This window comes from Puma concolor, unplaced genomic scaffold, assembly GCF_028749965.1.
Source record: "Puma concolor isolate L17-30 unplaced genomic scaffold, mPumCon1.1.hap2 unalloc_scaffold_24, whole genome shotgun sequence".
Lineage (NCBI taxonomy): Eukaryota > Metazoa > Chordata > Mammalia > Carnivora > Felidae > Puma > Puma concolor.
The window spans coordinates 366,612-384,897 of NW_028240230.1; the positions used below are offsets into that span (position 1 = coordinate 366,612).

Genomic DNA, 18,286 nt, shown 5'->3' on the forward strand with positions numbered 1-18,286 from the left:
CTGGAGGTTGCTTCATATTCTGGGTCTCCCTCTCTCTCTCTCTGCCCTCTCCCTCTCATGCTGTCTCTCTCTGTCTCTCAAAAATAAATAAACATTAAAAAAAAAGAAAAGAAAAGAAGGCATTAGGGTGGCCTGGGTGGCTCAGACGGTTGAGCGTCCATTTGGCTCAGGTCATGATCTCACGATTTGGGAGTTTGCTGTCACCACCTAGCCCACTTTGAATCCTCTGTCCCCCTCTCTCTTTGCCTCTCTCTCTCTCTCTCTCTCTCTCAAGTCAAATAAGCAAACAATGAAAGAAGTATATGACCCATAAGTCATATGAAAAGATGTCTAACATCAAAAGACTGCATACTGTATGACTTCATTTACACAAAATGTCCAGAATTGGCAAATCCATAAAGACAGAAAGTAGATTAGTAGTTGCTAGGGGTCGAGGGAGAGGGGACTAGAGAGGAGTGACTGCTCATGGGCACAGTGTTCCTTTTTGAGAGAATGAAAATGTCCTAAAATTAGGTAGTGGCTGTAGTTTCACTATTCTGTGAATATACCAAAAATCACTGAACTGAATAGTTTAAATGAGTGAATTTTATGCAATGTAAATTGTGTCTCATTAAAGCTGTTATAAAGAAAAAAGGAACAGGGGCGCCTGGGTGGCGCAGTCGGTTGAGCGTCCGACTTCGGCTCAGGTCATGATCTCACGGTCCATGAGTTCGAGCCCCGCGTCGGGCTCTGTGCTGACAGCTCAGAGCCTGGAGCCTGCTTCGGGTTCTGTGTCTCCCTCTCTCTCTGACCCTCCCCCGTTCATGCTCTGTCTCTCTCTGTCTCAAAAATACATAAACATTAAAAAAAAATTTTTTTTTAAAGAAAAAAAGAACATTCAAGTTTTCTAAGAACATTAACATGAACTGTTTGGGCTAAGATAAAAATAAAACAGTAAAATATTTATCCATAATCCTATCAGCTAACAGTTCAAACCAGGTTTTCTGTATTCCCTCCCAATCCTTTTCCAAAACATAGGTATTTTGACATGCTTATATTATGACAGAACTGTCTTTATCTTTCCAAAGGATTTTACATATATGTATTTTATAATTGATTTATGTAACAGACCTTAACGGAATACTTACATGTGTCAGGAACCAGGCCAAGTGTTGAGGATGCAAGAATGAAAAAAAAAAGCAAGTCCTGCCCTCAGAGTAATCCCCCCCCCACCCCCCAACTCCTGTGCTGTAGGTCAGGAAGTATTCGTTCCGTTTAACAGATGAGGAAATTAAGCTCAGTGAGGTTAAGTGAAATGTCTGCAGTGACCCAGCTGTTGACCAACAGAGCTGAGACTAACATCTGCCTCTGACTGCCAGGTCAAGGATCTTTCCTTTTTTCTTTCTTTCTTTTTAAAGTTTATTTATTTATTTTAGGGGCGCCTGGGTGGCTCAGTCAGTTAAGCGTCCTGTTTCGGCTCAGGTCATGATCTCACGGCTCGTGGGTTCGAGCCCTGCATCAGGCTCTGTGCTGACAGCTCAGAGCCTGGAGCCTGCTTCGGATTCTGTGTCTTCCTCTCTCTCTGCCCCTCCCCCCCTCATACTTTGTCTGTCTCTCTCTCTGTCTCTCTCTCTCAAAAATAAACATTAAAAAGATATTTTTAAATAAATAACGTTTATTTTATTTATTTTGAAAGGGAGAGTGAGCATGAGCAGAGGAGGGGCAGAGGAGGGGCAGAGAGGGGGAGAGAGAGAGAGAGAGAGAGAGAGAGAGAGAGAGAATCTCAAGCAGGCTCCACACTGTCAGCACAGAGCCAGATACGGAGCTCAAACTCAGAAACCGTGAGATCACGACCTGAGCTGAAATCAAGAGTCAGATGCTTAACTGACTGAGCCACCCAGGTGCCCCTAGGATCTTTCGTAATGTGGACCATGCTCCTGTTTTCTTGGTGTTTTTATGGTTCTAAAGTGGCACTTGTAGCCTCTTCATGGAATCGTAGACCCCTAAACAAGGTGGAAAGCTTCACCCCTGCCCTAGATGGATCACCCAGGCTCCCACACCTGTAACTATGATGGAGCCGGTATTTAAACACAAGATTTCTATGGCTATCAAATCACTGAAGTTCGGTTTAAAAAGCAAAACAAAAGAAAAACATACAACTATCTTTGCAAAAAAATAACTATCTCTGGGGGGTATAAGTACATAATTTTCCTTTTCTCCTCTATGCTTTGTCTCTGTTTTCTTTCTTTCTTTTTTTAAAATTTTTTTCCAACGTTTATCTATTTTTGAGAGAAAGAGAGAGAGCGCGTGTGTGCGTGTGCAAGTGGGGGAGGGGCAGAGAGAGAGGGAGACACAGAATCCAAAGCAGGCTCCAGGCTCTGAGCTGGCAGCACAGAGCCCGACGTGGGGCTCGAACCCATGAACCGTGAGATCAGGACCTGAGCCGAAGTCGGACGCTCAACCGACTGAGCCACCCAGGCACCCATCTTTGTTTTCTATGATTAGCTTGTGCTAGTTTTGCTGTATACACACCCACAGGTAGACGTGAGGCGTGTGTGGGTGTGCGTGTATTTGGTGATAAGCACTTCCCTTCCAGGGGTCACCGCAGGATCTTCTAAAGGCCTGTGTTATGTCTGACACTGACTAGGTCATCAAGAAGAAGCTAGTGGGATCTGTGAAGGCGTTGCAGAAGCAGTACGTGTCCTCGGACACAGTGGTCACTAGCGAAGACGGAGATGCCAGCACCATGTGCAGTGCCCTGGAGGCTGTATTTATCCACGGACTGCATGCCAAGCACATCCGAGCCGAGGCCGGAGGGAAAAGGAAGAAGAGCGCCCACCAGAAGCCTCTGCCTCAGCCTGTCTTCTGGCCCCTCCTGAAAGCTGTCACCCACAAGTGAGATCAGCAGGGGAGGCTTTGCTTTGGGGAGGAGCTTCAGTGTGGGTGACCCTGGGCTCTCCCTCTACAGCTCTATGGGAAGGCAGCAGAGATGCTCTGTGTTCTAGAATGGAGATGGGTGAGATAGGGGTTATTGTTAGACCAAGCCTCAAGAGCCCCTCAGCGCACAGGCAATGGCCTGGGGCTGCTCAGGCCCCTGGCTGGTCGCCTTTAGCAGGAGCCGCTTTTTTGCCACACCGTGGCAAAGTTAGGTAGTTGGAACAGAGAATGTGTGGCCTGCAAAGCCTAAAATCTTTACTAAGTGGCCCTTGACAGAAGAGGTTTGCTGACCCTGCCTTGGAATGTTTGAACATCTCTATGCTAAGTATTATATCCTAAGAGGCTGTGGCATTTTTTAAAGCAGTGGAATCCAGATCATCTGAATATCCACCCTGGGACGTTTGCCTCTGCGGCCCTGGCCCTAACTGCCTGGGCTTTGGAGCAAGCAGCTGCTGGCACGTTGCCTCTAAGGGCTATTAAATGCCACCTGCAGCCTGAAGGTGCCTTGTCGGTCTGTATCTTCCTTTTCCTGCTGACTGCCACCGCCCTATCTCAGGTTCTTACCTCATTCCCAGGTGGCAGTGGCTTTCTAATTGTCCCCCTTATCTCATTCTGTCTGTCCTTAGGTCAGGCAGCTGGTCCACATTTATTGAGCTTAAGCTAACCCGAGCTCATTCCCTGAGCCCTGTGGAGCACGCACTCCTATGGGCGAGACGTGCTCAGGGCACTGTGATGGTCAGAGGAAGGGCATTTACATCAGACCAAGGGTTCGGGAACTGAGTTTGGTACCTGATCTTATCCCGAGCAGCCCACCCAGAAGTCTGCGTGACTGCGGTCGAGTCATTTCCCGGTGTAAAAACTCTCAGGCTCCCCAGTGCTAGCCTGGAGTCCCATTCACTTCGTTGGGGCCCCAGAATCTGTATCCTGACCAGGTTCCCAGGTGATTCTGACGCACAGCCAGGTGTGGGGACCCTTGCCCCACTTTGCCTCACCGGTTGGATGCTCGAGACCCTGCATCACCTGACTTTGCAACCCAATCAGCCGCTCCTCCTCCTCCCCGTGCTGTAACGGGAGTGCTCACCACTCCTGTTACACAGCTGCTGCTTCCCTACCCTTGGTGCCTTTTTGCTGTCAGTCCTTGGTGCCTAAGGTTCCCCTTCCATCTTTGCCGCTTGAAATCCCTCAAGGCCCAGCTCAATGCCTTGCCTATCCCTAATCCCTATGCCTAATCCCTCAATGCCTTGCCTAAGGCATTGTTCTTACTGCAACCTGGAAGTGATTGCCTTCCCCCCACCCCAGCTCTACTGACAACAGGGTTCACCTCCGTGTGCCCTTGAAAGGTAGTAACCTGGACTGAGGGCAGGACCATGTCTGTATCCTGTATCTTCACGGCTCCAAAGACCTGGCACTTAGGGGCTCATCAGATGTATGCCGGATGAGCAGGTGATGTCAAGGGCGCCTGGGGAGTTGTAACAAAAATGGCAATTATCCTGCATGACAGTAACCTCGAAAAAGTGGGGTGTTGTAGCTAAATATTTCTCAATTCCCTGTAGAACACTGCTATCTGAGATTTTTTCCCAAGCCTGTATATACTTGCAGTCATTATTACTGGCTCCTGCTCACCAGTGGATAAAACAATCCTCCGTGATCTGAAATCATTTCTTGAAACAAGCCTGTCCTCTCCACCCGCAGACACATCGTCTCGGAATTGGAGCACCTGATCTTTGTCAGCACGGACGTGGGCCGCTGCCGGGCCTGGCTGAGGCTGGCCCTCAATGACGGCCTGATGGAGTGCTACCTGAAGCTGCTCCTCCAGGAGCCCGCCCGCCTGTGCGAGTACTATCAGCCCGCAGCCCTGCTTCGAGACGCCGAGGAGGGCCAGTTCCTCCTCAGCTTCCTGCAGGGACTGACGTCCTTATCCTTCGAGCTCTCCTACAAGTCCGCCATCTTAAACGAGTGGACGCTTACCCCACTGGCTCTCTCTGGGCTTTGCCCGCTCTCTGAGCTCGACCCCCTCACCACCTCTGGGACACAACTACAGCGGAAAGAGTCTCTGGATTCAATTTCCCATTCCTCAGGCTCGGAGGACATCGAAGTCCAGCACTCAGGCCATAAGATCCGACGGAACCGGAAGCTCACGGCCTCCTCCCTCAGCCTGGACACCGCCAGTTCATCCCAGCTGTCTTGCAGCCTAAACTCTGATAGCTGCCCACTCCAAGTGAATGGCTCCAAGAGTCCAGATCGTTCCGAGGAGCCCATGTCCTACGACTCCGATCTGGGGACAGCAAATGCCGATGACTCAGACCCGTCTCTGCAAGAGTGAGTGTCCTCCCCCCACTCCTTCTCCTCCCCCTGCCTTCCTTCCTTCCTTCTCCTCTTCCTCTTTCTCTCCCTTCCTATGGCATGTGATTGCCTGTCACTGAGCATTGAGCTCTCTAAGGGCATAAAGGAAAAGAGGACCGTGGCTCTTCCTCAGGGACTGGAGTTGCCGGGACTTATAACTGGAGGCAACATGGGGCAGCGAGGAGAATGGATTCAGGGAGGGCTCAGAGCTGAATCAGGCTCCGGCTCTGCCCCTGGCTGATCTTCGACAAGTTACCTAATTTGTCTGAGGCTTCGTGTAAAATATTATTGCCTCTAGGGCGGAAACTAACGGTTCGGAGTTAGATGTACGACTTCCAAAAGACGCAGTGAAGCCCAGCGCGTCAGGGTGCTCCGCTGCGACCTCCCAGAAGGCCTCTGAAGGACACAGACCCTGAATGAGGCCTGGAGGAGGTGGTGCACAAAAGGGGCCAAGCAAGTGAGTGGAGGAAGAGCACAGGGAGCAATGAACTTGACTAGAGAAGGGACCCTGGGCAGAGCTATCTCTTTAAAAGAACTTTTTTCTATTTGAGTATTGTTGACGCACGGTGTTATATTAGTCTCAGGTGTACAACGTAGTGAGTCACCATCTCTCTATGTTAACCATGCTCACCACAGCAGAGCCTTCTTCGTTCAGGCCCTTTTGAAACATTCGTTTTTTAATAGATTTATTTTTATGGTAAGAAAAAAAAGTCTACCTACAGTGAAACGTCTTTTCCACCTTTGTAACCATAATTATTAATTCCTTACATCTTTCTTTTTCTTTTTTTTAAAGTTTATTTATTTTTGAGAGAATGAGCAGGGGAGGGGCAGTGAGAAAGGGGGACGGAGGATCTGAAGCAGATTCTGTGCTGACAGCAGAGAGCCCAACGTGGGGCTCGAACTCACGAACTGTGAGATCATGAGCTAGGCTGAAGTCAGACATTTAACTGACCGAGCCACCCAGGCACCCCCTTTACATGTCTTTTTCTGATGTTTCTAAATGCATCTAACAGATATGAAAAGACTCTTTAAATGTCTTTTATATTTCTTATCTCTGCCCCATCCCCACAAAGCTATTATAAATATACTGTTTGATACCTTGTCTCAGAAGAGATCAGAATTTTTGTTTTGGAGCTTCATATCAGTTTCTTCAGTTTTTTTTTTTTTTTCCCCTGTGACATGTGTTTCCATTGTATGAATCTACCTTAGTTTATTTGGCCAGCCCTGTATTTACTGGACACTGGAGTTCACTCTTTCTATAAATAACCGTGTGTATGTGATCTTTTAAGTCTATGCAACTATCTCTGTTCAGTAAAGTCCCAGAAACAGAATTGCTGAGGCAAAGGATAAATGAATCTACAATTTTCATAGATAACCGCCTGTTTACACTCTGTCAGGAATGTACCTGTGCCCTCTCGGCCTTGTAGGCAGAAGGTATTATCAAACTTTTGGATATTTGCTCATCTAATAGGTAGAACATGATAAACTTTTTTTTCAAGTTTATTTATTTGTTTTGAGAGAGAGAGAGAGAGAGAGCAAGCGAGCATGAGTTGGGGAAGGGCAGGGAGAGAGAGGGGGAGAGAGAGAATCCCAAGCAGGCCCCTCGCTGTCAGTGCAGAGCGTGATGCAGAGCTTGATCCCAGGAACTGTGAGATCATGACCCAAGCCAAAATCAAGAGTCGGACGCTTAACTGACTAAGCCACCCAGGCGCCCCGAAAATGGTAAATTTTTATTAAGCGCTTCCTTCAGCCAGACCCATGTTCCCTCAGCCAGTGTCTAGGATCTTCTTTTCTACTCCTGTGTGCCCCTACCTTCTTGGTTCATTCAAGTCTTTACAGGTTTCCCAGCTGCTGTGGGAAGAACACCAGATTGGGTGCCGGTACGGACTGGCTTGTAGCAGGATCCGGCCTCAAGCCCTGTTCTACCAGTCACAAGTCCAGTAACGGCAGGCCAAGCGTTGGCTCTGTGAGGTTGTTTCTTCATCTGTAAAGTGGAGGCTCCCTCATAGGGATTCTCTGGCTGAGAATCAGATCAGATGCCTGGGGGCGAATTACGGCTGAAGCAGCTTCTGAGCAACAGAGCACATTAGCTAGAACTTTCAAACATCAAACAAGAATTTAGGTAGAACATCCTGGAAGGGAGCAATCCCCGCTCTATCGGCTGGGCCCATGGCGTGACTTAAGTTCACTCACCTGTCTGAACCCTTCCTTGTGTCTCCTCCTCCCACAGGCCAGCCCGCCGGCCCTCTGTCTGTCATGTGCCCTGCTTTTATCTTTCGTGAGTCTTGTGATTGGAAAATTCCAGCTTAAGGCCGTTGAATCAGTGACCGTCCACCCTGTGTGGGAAGCGTCATCCTGGGCATTGTGGGAGAAGTCAAGGGAAGAGGGTCAGGATGTACAGACCAGCGCGGGGCAGTGGCGTGCGGAACCAGCAAACACAGAGCACACAGATGCACAAACACACATCCAGCACCGTCACTCTGAGTGCTGGGCTTGAAGTTATCTTCGCACGTCCACACACACCAGCTCTTAGAGGGTGTGTCTGAGGGTGAAGAGTCACATCAGCAGTTAAGAGTTCGCTTATTTTTGTCATATTACTTAAATATTTGTTTACGTGGATTTTTTAAAGTTGATTTATTTTGAGAGAGAGAGAGAACAGGCGTTCTATCAAAATAAATGTTAAAAAAAGTTTTTTAAAATCATCTACAAGTTAAACATAAAGTACAAAAGATGTAACATTCCAAGGAAATGTATTAACTTAATGTTTTCTGGAAACCAAACTGCAGTTTGCTTTGTGAATAGAGGATTGATGGCCTGAATAGCTTCTTTTGTGTTGGTTGGGTCTGAATTACAGTGATCGCTGAGAAGCACAGCTAGGGGCCGGTGGTTAGGAGTGTGGACTCAGGAGCCAGACTGCTGGAGTCTTCCATTAACCAGCTTTGCGACCCCGGGCAAGATACTCAACCTTTCTGACCTTGATGTCCTCATCTGCAAGACGGGGATAAGAATGCTAGGAAGTGAGTTAAGGTATGCAAAGCGCTTAGAGCAGTGCCAATCACAGGGTGAGTGCTCCATAGGCGGTGTCATCATCATTTTACTACTGGGGGTCCCCGTGATGTCAGTTCTCGCGCTACTTGTCTGTGTATACACGGCTGCAGATCTGTGCTTGGTGATATTTGTCAGAGGTCGTTATCATGAGGCCTTCTCTTGGGGGAAATGATTCTTCGCACATGCGGCCCCCTCCTGTACTTTCATGAGCACCCCTGACCGCCAGGTGGTGCCGTGGACCCCAACGCGCTAGTCCACGCGCTCAGGAAAAGCGCAGGCTCAGAATCGCTTGGCGGGGGCACTTTATGGGGTGGTCATGCCGATTCTCCAGCCCATGCTTTTATTCCACACCTACGCCTCTGTGTACGCGCAATATACGTATGTGTATAATACGTATATGTTTCCAGACTGTCTTCTAAATGAAAGCACAAACTTCTAGAATTTTTCAACAGGCAGTTTTTGAAAAACGCTGCCCTGAGCTGGACAGAAGTGGAAGGACCGGAGCGGTGTCACCGTTTCAGCCCTATGTTGGTTGCATTTTCTTCAAAAGTTTTGAAAATTCTCTTTCTTTCACTTTTCCTTCAAAACCTCATCTCTAGCACTTTTTCCCACTTGATGTGCATGTCTCTTATTCTCTCTGGGTCCTGCCGACCAGCTCTGATCCTGGTGAGACTCCTGTGAACTTGATTTCATCCTGACCGTGGTGTTGATTTGGTGGAAACTCTAATTTATCACACAAGCTTCTTGCTGTCGGGTGGTGTTTCTTTATTCCCACACCCAGTCCACTCCATCATTAAAATGTGTCTTACAGACGAGGGGTCATTTATAATTGATAACCATTTCGGTAATGCTGGTGAATCTTTCCGTAATTCTCTTTCCTTACATTTTTATAGCCATGTGTGTAGAGGCTAAGCAGTCTTGCCAGTGGCGATAAGAACAACCAATGACAAATTGAGGTTAATGTTTATTGAGTACTTACTTTGTGCCAGACACTCTATAAGCATTTTACCTATATGATCTCATTCAGCCTTGAACACAGTCATAGGTGGGTGCTGTTACCGTGCCGGTTTTACGGGTAAAGGAATGAAGTCCGTGAACTTTAGGAACCTATTGTGGGGCCACAGCAGTGTGCCAACCAAAGCCAACCAACATCACCCTTTAAGGAAACCCCTTACCCACTAGCTATGGATTTACCTATTCTGGACATTTAATACCAACGGAATCATACACTATGTGGCTTTTTGTGACCTCCTTCCTTCACTTAGTAGGTTTTCAGGGTTCATCCGTGTTGTAGCATGGGTCATGGCTGAATCATATTCCATTGTGTGAATACACCACAATTTGTTTTATCTTTTCAGTTAGTGGACATTTGTTCTATTCCTACTTTTTGGCTACTGTGAATAATATTGCTGTGAACACTCGTGTACAGGTTTTTGTGCAGACATTGTCTTTTCATTCTCTTGGGTATATACCCATGAGTTGAATTGCTGACTCATATGGTAACTCTATGTTTAACTTTTAAGGAACTACCAAACTGTTCTCCACAGAGGCTGCACCACTTCACATTTCCGCCAGCAGCGTGTAGGAGTTCCATTTTCTCTACACCTTTGCCAACACTTGTTATTCTCTGTCTTTTTAATTTTTAAAAAATTTTTAATGTTTCTTATTTTAGAGAGAGACAGAGAGAGAGAGAGAGACAGAGCATGAGTTGGGGAGAGGCAGAAAGAGAGGGAGACACAGAATCTGAAGCAGTCTCCAGGCTCCAAGCTGTCGGCACAGAGCCCGACACAGGGCTCGAACCCACGAACCGTGAGATCATGACCTGAGCCGAAGTCGGATGCTTAACTGATTGAACCACCCAGGTGCCCCTCTCTCTTTTTTATTATAGGCATCTTGGTAGGCATAAAGTAGTATCTTATTACGGTTTTGATTTGTATTTCACTCCCGTCTAATGATATCGAGCATCTTTTCATGTACTTTCCATTTGTATACCTTTAGAGAAGTGTCTCTGTAAACCTTTGCCCATTTTTCAGTCAGATTATTTGTTCTAATATTATTGAATTGTAAGAGCTCTCTATATTCTGGATACTAGACCCTTATCAGATATGTGATAATCCTTGGATATAAGATATGCAGATTTTTTTCCTGTTCTATGGGTTATCTTTTTACTTTCTTGATAGTATCCTTTTGAAGCCCAAAAGCTTTTAGTGTTGATAAAGTCCAGCGTACCTATTTTTTATTGTTTACTTATTTGTTGGCTGTCATATAAGAAACCATTGCCTGATCCAAAGATGTATACCTGTTTCCTTCTAAGAGTTTTATAGTTTTAGCTCTTACTTTTAGGTCTTTGATCCATTTTGAGTTCATTGTTTATATGGTATGAGGTAGGGGTCCAACTTTCTTCTTTTGCATGGGACTGTTCGCTTATCCCAGCACCATTTGTTGAAAAGACTATTCTTTCCCCACTGAAATGTCTTGGGCTGCAGATCAGTTGCCCATAAATGTATGGGTTGTTCACCAATGTTTGACTAGCATGTCTTGAAATGTTGTTTGGGGTTATGATGTAGATAAGAGCACACAGCTCAGCCAGAAGACATTAAGGTAGAAACTTGAGTTCTAAAATCCTTATGGAAATGAGCCCACATTAAGGGGAGTTTGGCACGTCTTCTGACCCAGTGTAAACCATTAGGGCAGATATGGGCAATCTCTTGGGCCCCGGGTAGCTTTGTTGTTGTAGGAATCTGTATTCACCCGTGACATACTCTATTGGTTCATAAACAAAGGAGGAGACAGCAAATAGTTCTAGTTCAGAAACAGAATGTGGATTCTCAGAAGCCTCAGGAGAAGGGGAGCAGCCACTAGCCAGTGCACATTTTAGAAGGCCCAGAGTAGTTTTCATGTGCGTGCGTGTGTGTGTGTGTGTATGTAAAGACAGTAACACTGGCTCCCTGTAGTCCCTGAAGCACCACTGAAGGGCAGGAAGAGGCAGTACCATTGGAAGAGTGAGCAGGTGCACACCCCATGTATACTTGCGTGCACACTCCTGCACCCCGTGTACACTGATCTCCGGCAGCAGGTCCTGGGAACAGGAGGCATCTGGGACCCCACATACGGCCCAGCTCTGGTGGACCAGCGCTTGCACCGGAGATCCCGGGCCCCGCAGTTCCCTTGGCCGCCCACTCTACCTCAGTCCCAGCTGGGGAGAAACTTTGTGAGGCGTGTCAGAGGAAGGCTTGTGTGTAAGCAGAGGAGCACGGTGGGTGGATGACGAGGATGTTTTGTTTTGGAAATCCCCAGACAGCAGTTTTGCCTTCTTACCGCCGTCCCAATAGCCTTGGGCATTCTAGCTGACAGCTTGTCACACAGGTTTCTCTGTTTAAAAACTTCCAGGGTATTGTCGGAATTCAGCAAAGCCCAGGTAAACTCTGTGCCAACCAATGGACTGAGCGGACTGAGTGGAGAAATGGAGATTCCCACGGGGCGGGCCTCACTCCCCCTCCCCGGCCTGGAGGCCAGCATCCCTTTTGATGTGCCCGCAGAGCCCCTCCCGCCCCAAGCATCCTCTGGGACTCAAGATGGGGACCGCAAGCAGGAGCCGCCTCCCCAGGCACCTGGCACCCTGGGCTTGCTGCAGTTGGGCACTGCCAAAGCTGTCCCCTCGGTGAGCATTTTAGACCAGAGGCCTTCCAGTCCCGTGGGAGAGGCGGCGGCCAGAGCATTCAGCCCGGGGAGCGGCCAGCAGAAGTCTGTGGAGGATGACGGAGCTGCACGGAGCCTTGGGGTGTCCTCACCCACCAGCCCGGTGAGTGATACAAGCTTTTCGGGGAGAGGTCTTGGGGAAATGTCTCAGAGCTGGTGCAGGGTCTCCCCAGCTAGCCACCCCGAGTGGTCTCTGCCTTGTCTCCATTAGCCCCTCATATCTGTCACGGCGGACGTGAGCCAGGCACGGTGCCAGTCCCTTCCCATGGGTCTCTCTTGTCCTCTCACATTGACCCCGTAGAGAAGATAATTCTCATCTGATCATAGACCCTGCGCATAACCACTGCCACTTATCAGCTCAAGGCCTCGGGCGAGGCCCTTTGCCTCACTGAGCCTTGGTTTCCTCCTCAGCTCTTGTTATTATTAAATTCAGATTTGCTAAAATACCAGACTTTGAGAATACTCATCTTGCAATATGAGCCAGGTTAGAACTGCACCATCCCCTATGGTAACCACTAGCCACACGTGGCTGTTGAATGAGCGTGTAAAATGTGGTTAGCTCAAACTGAGATAAGCTCTGTGAAATAAACACTGGATCTTGAAGGCTTCGTCTGAAAAAAAAAGAAGGTGAAATACTCAATCATTTATCGATTATGTGTTACAATGAAAATATGTTTGATGTTGGGTTAAATATAAAAGTTAATTACACGTGTTTCTTTTTACATTTTTTTTTTAATTTTTTTTCAACACTTACTTATTTTTGGGACAGAGAGAGACAGAGCATGAACGGGGGAGGGGCAGAGAGAGAGGGAGACACAGAATCGGAAACAGGCTCCAGGCTCTGAGCCATCAGCCCAGAGCCCGACGCGGGGCTCGAACTCCCGGACCGCGAGATCGTGACCTGGCTGAAGTCGGACACCTAACTGACTGCGCCACCCAGGCGCCCCTCTTTTTACATTTTAAAAACGTGGCTAGTAAAACATTTAAAATGATACATGTGGCTGGAATTCTGTTTCTGTTGGGCAGTGCAGCTCTAGAATGGGCCGGTCTCCTTTGTTGATAACCCCGAGGGAAGCCAGCCCTGGGAATCTCCTGCACAGAGCCATGGGTCAGAGGCTTGAGAACCATCGGCCCAGTGAAGCGGTTGTCAAAGCTGTGGACCTGAGCTCTTTGCCATTTCACATTTGTCCTTTAGGATGAATAGCCAGGGTAGGAAGTTGTATGCACGTGTGCATGCAGACATACAGAACCCCAGGTTTATCCCAGCTGTTGTCTGGGGTCACGTTAGGATATAGTCTTGCTTTTTCAGCTCCATCCGTGCATTAATTAATTAATAGGGGCACCTGGGTGGCTCAGTTGGTTAAGTATCTGACTTGGCTCAGATCATGATCTTACAGTTCGTGAGTTTGAGCCCCGTGTCAGGCTCTGTGCTGACAGCTTGGAGCCTGGAGCCTGTTTCAGATGCTGTGTCTCCCTCTCTCTCTCTGCCCCTCCCCTGCTTGCACTCTGTCTCTCTCTCTCAAAAATAAACATAAACAAACAAACAAACAAACATTTTTTTAAATGAATTATTGGGACCTCATCAAGATAAAAACCTTCTGGGGCACCTGGGTGTCTCAGTCGGTTAAGCTTCTGACTTCAGCTCAGGTCATAATCTCGCGGTTTGTGAGTTCGAGCTCCGCATTGACTCTCTGTTGACAGTGCGGAGCCTACTCAGATCCTCTGTCTCCCTCACTCTCTGCCCCTACCCCACTCTTGTGCTCTCTCTCTCAAAAATAAACATCCATTAAAAAAAGATAAAAAGCTGTACAGCAAAGGAAACAATCAACAAAATTAAAAGGCAACTGATGAAATGGGAGAACATATTTGCAAATGACATAATCTGATAAAGGGCTAGTATCCAAAATATATAAAGGACTCAACACCCAAAAAAATCAAATACATAATCCAGTTAAGAAAAGGGCAGAAGACATGAATAGATAGTTTTTCAAAGAAGACATCCAGAAGGCTAACAGACACATGAAAAGATGCTCAATAGCACTCATCATCAAGGAAATACAAATCAAAATCACAATGATATACCACTTCACATGTGTCAGAATGGCTAAAATTAATAACTCAGGAAACAACAGATGTGGAGAAAGGGGAACCCTTCTGCACTGCTGGTGGGAATGCAAACTGCTGTAGCCACTCTGGAAAACAGTATGGAGGTTTTTAAAAAGTTAAAAATAGAACTACCCTACAACCTAGCAATTGTACTACTAGGCATTTAACCAAAGGATACAAAAATGCTGATTTGAAGGGGCACATGCACCCAATGTTTATAGCAGCGCTATCAACAATAGCCAAAGTATGGAAAGAGCCCAAATGTCCATTGATGGATGAATGGATGAAAGATGTGGTATATATATACAATGGAGTATTACTTGGCAATCAAAAAGAATGAAATCTTGCCGTTTGCAACTACATGGATGGAACTGGAGGGTATTATGCTAAGTGAAATTAGTCAGTGAAAGACAAAAATCACATCACTTCACTCATATGAGGACTTTCAGAGACAAAACAGATGAACATAGGGAAGGGAAACAAAAATAATCTAAAAACAGGGAGGGGGACAAAACAGAAGAGACTCATAAATATGGAAAACAAACTGGGTTACTGGAGGGGTTGTGGGAGGGGGGATGGGCTAAATGGGTAAGGGTCACTAAGGAATCTACTCCTGAAATCATTGTTGCACTATATGCTAACTAATTTGGATGTAAATTTTAAAAAATAAAAATAAAACAAGGTAAAAAATAAACAAAAAATAAACAAAAAACCAAATGAATGAATAAACAACAACAAAAAAGAGAAAACACTTGTAAATATGGAGAACAAACTGGGGATATGGACAAAATGAGTGAAAAGGGTTAAGAGGTACAAACTTGCAATTATAAAATAAATAAGTCACCAGATGAAAAGTACAGCATAGGGAATATAGTCAATAATACTGTAATATACTTATTGTGGTGAGCATTTCATAATGTATATAATGGATCACTGTGTTGTGAGCATTTCATAATGTATATAAAAGATCACTGTGTTGTACACCTGAAACTAATTTAATATTACATGATCTATATATACTTCAATAAAAGAGATAATTGAGGGGCACCCGGGTGGCTCAGTCAGTTAAGCATCTGACTTCAGCTCAGGTCATGATCTCATAGTCTGTGATTTCAGGCCCCACATCAGGCTCTGTGTCTACAGTTCAGAGCCTGGAGTCTGCTTCAGATTCTGTGTCTCCCTCTCTCTCTGCCCCTCCCCCACTTGCACTCTGTCTCTCTCAAAAATAAAAAAATAAAAAAAGATAATTGACTATTTAAACAAAAAAAATAATATGGTGTGCTAAAAGTAAAATGTATGAAAACAACAGCACAAAGGTCAGGAGGGGAACAATGGAAGTACACTATTTATTATAAGGTTCTTATACTATTCATGAAATCATATCATATCATTTGAAGATAGACTGTGATAAGTTAAACATGAACACTACAAACCATTAAACAGCTACTAAAATAACAAAACCTGAGTTGTAACTATTTATCCCCCCACCAAAAAATAATAAAACGTACTAAATCAACCCAAGAGCAGGAAGAAAAAGAAAAAGAAACAAAGAACAGATGGGATACATAGAAAAGAGTAGACAGTAGCTTTAAATGTAATCCTATAAATAATTACATTAACTATAAATGGTGCAATCACCTAATTAAAAGATAGAGTTGTCATACTGGATAAAAAAGCAAAAGCCAACTATATGCTGTCTATAAGATTCATCTTCAATACAAAGATATAAGTAGGTTAAAAATATGGAAGAAATTATGCTTTGCTAACACTAATGAAATGAAACCTTGAGTGGCTATATTTACTATAGGACAAAGTCAATTTCAAAGCGAAGATATTACCAGGGATAAATGAGGTTATTCCATTGTGATAGAAATGTCAACTAATAGAAAAGACATAACTTAAAAATTTATGTATCTGATAATAGAACTTCCAAATATATTAAGGAGAATAGGAAAGAGGGACACATAAGTACACAATTATAGTTGGAGATTTCAATATCCCCTCTCTCAATAATTGACAGAAAAAATATATAGAAAATGAGTAATGATACATCAGACTTGAAAAATACTACCAACCTACTTGACCTAGTTGACATTTATAGAATACTCCACACCAAATCAGCAGACTACATATTTTTTTCAAGTGGGCACATAATATTTATCAAAATAGACCATATTCTCATCTATTACCAGAATTCATTGGCTATAAAACAAGCCTCAATAAATTTAAAAGGATTTCAGTCATCCAACATATTGTTCTGTGACCACAATGGAATTAAATAACAAATTAACAGATCTGTAAAATCTCCAAATATTTAGAAACTAACCAATACACTCCTAAGGAACCCTATTGGTCAAATAAGTCAAAATGGATATTAAAAACTATTTTGTACCGACTGAAACTGAAAACACATGTCAACATGTGGGATGTTGCTCATATAGTATTCATCTTCCCCAGTGTCCACTTTTAAGAAACTAGAAAAAGAAAAGGAAATTCATCACTGAGTAAGGAGAGAAAATGGAATGATAAAGATCAAAGCAGAAATTTTTAAAAAGGAAAACAAAAATAGAGAAGTCAGTGTAATGAAAAGGCACTTTTTAGAGAAGATAAGTAAAACTGATAAACTTCTGGCCAGATTTATCAAGAAAAGACAAGAGAAGACACAAGTTATCAATATCAAAAATGAGAGGAATAACATCACTACAATTCTACAGATACTAAAAGGATAATAAGGGAATATTATAAAATACTTTATGTCAACAACTGCAAGATGAAATAGATTCCCCGAAAGACATGAACTACTCCAAAAAATAAGTATGTAATTTAAGTAGCACTATTACAAAAATAAAATCTGTAGTTTAACACTTTCTCACAAAGAAAGCTTCAAGCCCACATGGCTTCACTGGTGAATTCTAGCAAACATTTAAGGAAAACATAATGCCAATTCTGCACAAACTGTACTAGAGAATTGAAGAGAGGGGACTACTTCCCAACTCAATTTTAAGGCCAACATTCACCTTATGAAAAATAGATCAAGACATTAGAAGAAAGGATAGATAGAAGATCTCATATACTGCTGGCTGGAATGCAAAATGGTACATCCACTTTAGAAAACAGGTAAGCAGTTTCTTAAACAGTTAAATATACACTTAGCATATGATGTAGCAATCCTGCCATTAGGTATTTTACCCCCTCCCCCCCTCCCCCAATGAAAACATATGCTCATACGAAGACCTGCATGTAAGTGTTTTAAGCAACTTTATTCATAAAGGCCAAAAAGCTAGAAACAACTCAAATGCCCATTAACTGATGAACGCATAAACAAACTGGTATATCCTCACAACTGCAATACTACTCGGCAATAAAAAGGAAATGAACTACTGACATGTGCAAACACATGGATGAGTCTCTGGGGTGCCTGGGTGGCTCAGTCAGATAAGTGACCGACTTTGGCTCAGGCCGTGATCTCATGTTCCGCAGGTTCATGCCCTATATTGGGCTCTACGCTGACAGAGCCTGGAGCCTGCTTCGGGTTCTGTGTCTCTCTCTCTCTCTCTCTCTCTCTCTCTCTCTCTCTCTGCCCCTCTCCTGCTTATGCTCTCTGTTTCTCAAAAATAAATAAACGTTAAAAAGTTAAAAAAACACATGGATGAATCTCAAAAGGATTATGCTGAAAGGAACCAATCACAGAAGACTGCATACTGTATGATTTCATTTATTTATTTTTTTAAATGTTCATTTATTTTTGAGAGAGAGAGAGAGATGGAGGGCAAATGGGGAAGGGGTAGAGAGACAGGGAGACACAGAATCCGAAGCAGGCTCCAGGCTCTGAGCTGTCAGGACAGAGTCCGATGCAGGGCTTGAACTCACGAACCGCGAGATCATGACCTGAGCTGAAGTCGGACGCTTAACTGCCCGAGCCACCCAGGTGCCCCTTGTATGATTTCATTTATAAGACACTGTGGAGAAGGCAAAACTATAGGGACAAAAATTAGGTTGGTGGTTGCCAGGGCTGGTGGTGACAAAAGGGGATTGGCTGCAAAGGCACATAGGGGCCTTTTGGGGTGACAGAAATGGTCTACGTCTCAAATGTGGTGGTGCTTACATAACTACACGTTTGTCAAAACTCATCAAACTGTACGCTTAAAAAGAGTAAATTTTATACCTCAATAAA

General features: G+C 44.8%; 1 protein-coding gene across 5 annotated transcripts in view; it reads left to right on the top strand.

Annotated features, from left to right (window-relative positions):
- Positions 1-18,286, top strand: part of LOC147571502 (pleckstrin homology domain-containing family M member 1-like) — a 44,200-nt gene that overhangs the window by 6,510 nt on the left and 19,404 nt on the right. For all 5 annotated transcript variants that reach the window (XM_086696320.1, XM_086696321.1, XM_086696319.1 and 2 more), the window contains 3 exons: positions 2,627-2,874; positions 4,609-5,235; positions 11,698-12,109. In XM_086696320.1, coding sequence (XP_086552446.1) covers positions 2,627-2,874; positions 4,609-5,235; positions 11,698-12,109 — 1,287 coding nt within the window. The remainder of the gene's footprint in view (positions 1-2,626; positions 2,875-4,608; positions 5,236-11,697; positions 12,110-18,286) is intronic.